The 1,079-nt window shown below is 45.6% G+C and overlaps 1 protein-coding gene across 1 annotated transcript; it reads left to right on the top strand.

Moving 5' to 3' along the window:
- Positions 1-426: 426 nt before the first annotated feature.
- PPTG_22642 (hypothetical protein) lies at positions 427-810 on the top strand (the record flags this gene model as incomplete). The annotated part of the gene is made up of 2 exons (XM_008905498.1): positions 427-441; positions 507-810. 2 exons carry the CDS (start codon positions 427-429, stop codon positions 636-638), a joined length of 147 nt encoding a protein of 48 aa, XP_008903746.1. The 3' UTR covers positions 639-810.
- Between the last annotated feature and the right edge of the window lie 269 nt (positions 811-1,079).

Raw genomic sequence — 1,079 nt, 5'->3', positions numbered from 1 at the left:
AGCATACACCCAATTCATTTCTACCAATTACATGCTGCTTTGCGGTGTTTTTAGCCAATACAGAGTAGGATAATCACTTTCATGCAGCTTTTTCGGGACGGAGTAGTACATAACTGGGATAGCAAAACTAGTGTTACAGTATGTGCTCACACCAACCAATCAATGAATTGTTGGAATAAATGATTTACAATTTGTAATACTTAGTTCCAGTGGAATAACGAAGGGTCGCGTTTTCTTGGATCAAAGGAACCCTTTTCTGACAGCTCTTGTTCCAAAATCTTGAGTTATTCGAAACCATCTCGGAGGAGTTACTCTTGGTTTCGCCTACTGGCGGCGAGACAACAGGTACCGGTCCAGGCTGCCCTGATAATTCTTCGTCTAGCGACCACGAGCTACTCTGTGAGGATTAAAACGCGATCATAGCAGATGTTGGAGAAGCTTGTACAGCCAAACGCACGCTGTTGGCCTACCCAGGGAGTCTTCGCGCTATTTCACGCTGGATAGAGAATGCCAAGGTGCAAGATTTATCTAACTACTTCGATAAAGGCGAACAAACGGACGCATTACTGCATCCGATTTCGAATTTCTTCGTGAAAAGGGAAAACGGTGGAAGTGAGCACGTTGCTCCAGTTTCGTAGCGTTATAGACGACTTAGATCAACGAAAAGAGCTTGCTGTATCGGACGCCCTTGAAGAAATGCCTACTTTCCGTCCCGGATTAAAGAGACTACAAACGCCTCTGTTGAGACACCTTAATTTGCCAGGACAGAGGGTTTGCTCACTTCTTTCTCACCATCCAATGGAAGCTCACGTTCCGGTCGGAGTCAGTTCAAATATTGCTCTCAGCGCATTTTAGCTGTTATGGTGACAGCGTTGGTTGCATCATACACAAATAAAAATAATCACAAAGGCAGCAGGTTGAAGGGTCCTAGCCGATATTCTCACGTTGGGTCGTAAACGGTACAGCTCGAGTTCATTGAGGTTAACCGACGAGTATCAATATCTCTCGGTTAGATCTCGCTACCACGAAGCTACCTACTCGCTATTGCTCCTCCCCATTCACCTCGCCCAGCTCGTCAT

Source organism: Phytophthora parasitica (genome assembly GCF_000247585.1).
Source record: "Phytophthora parasitica INRA-310 unplaced genomic scaffold supercont2.20, whole genome shotgun sequence".
Classification (NCBI taxonomy): Eukaryota; Oomycota; class Peronosporomycetes; order Peronosporales; family Peronosporaceae; genus Phytophthora; species Phytophthora nicotianae.
This window is presented reverse-complemented; position numbering and strand designations above follow the sequence as displayed.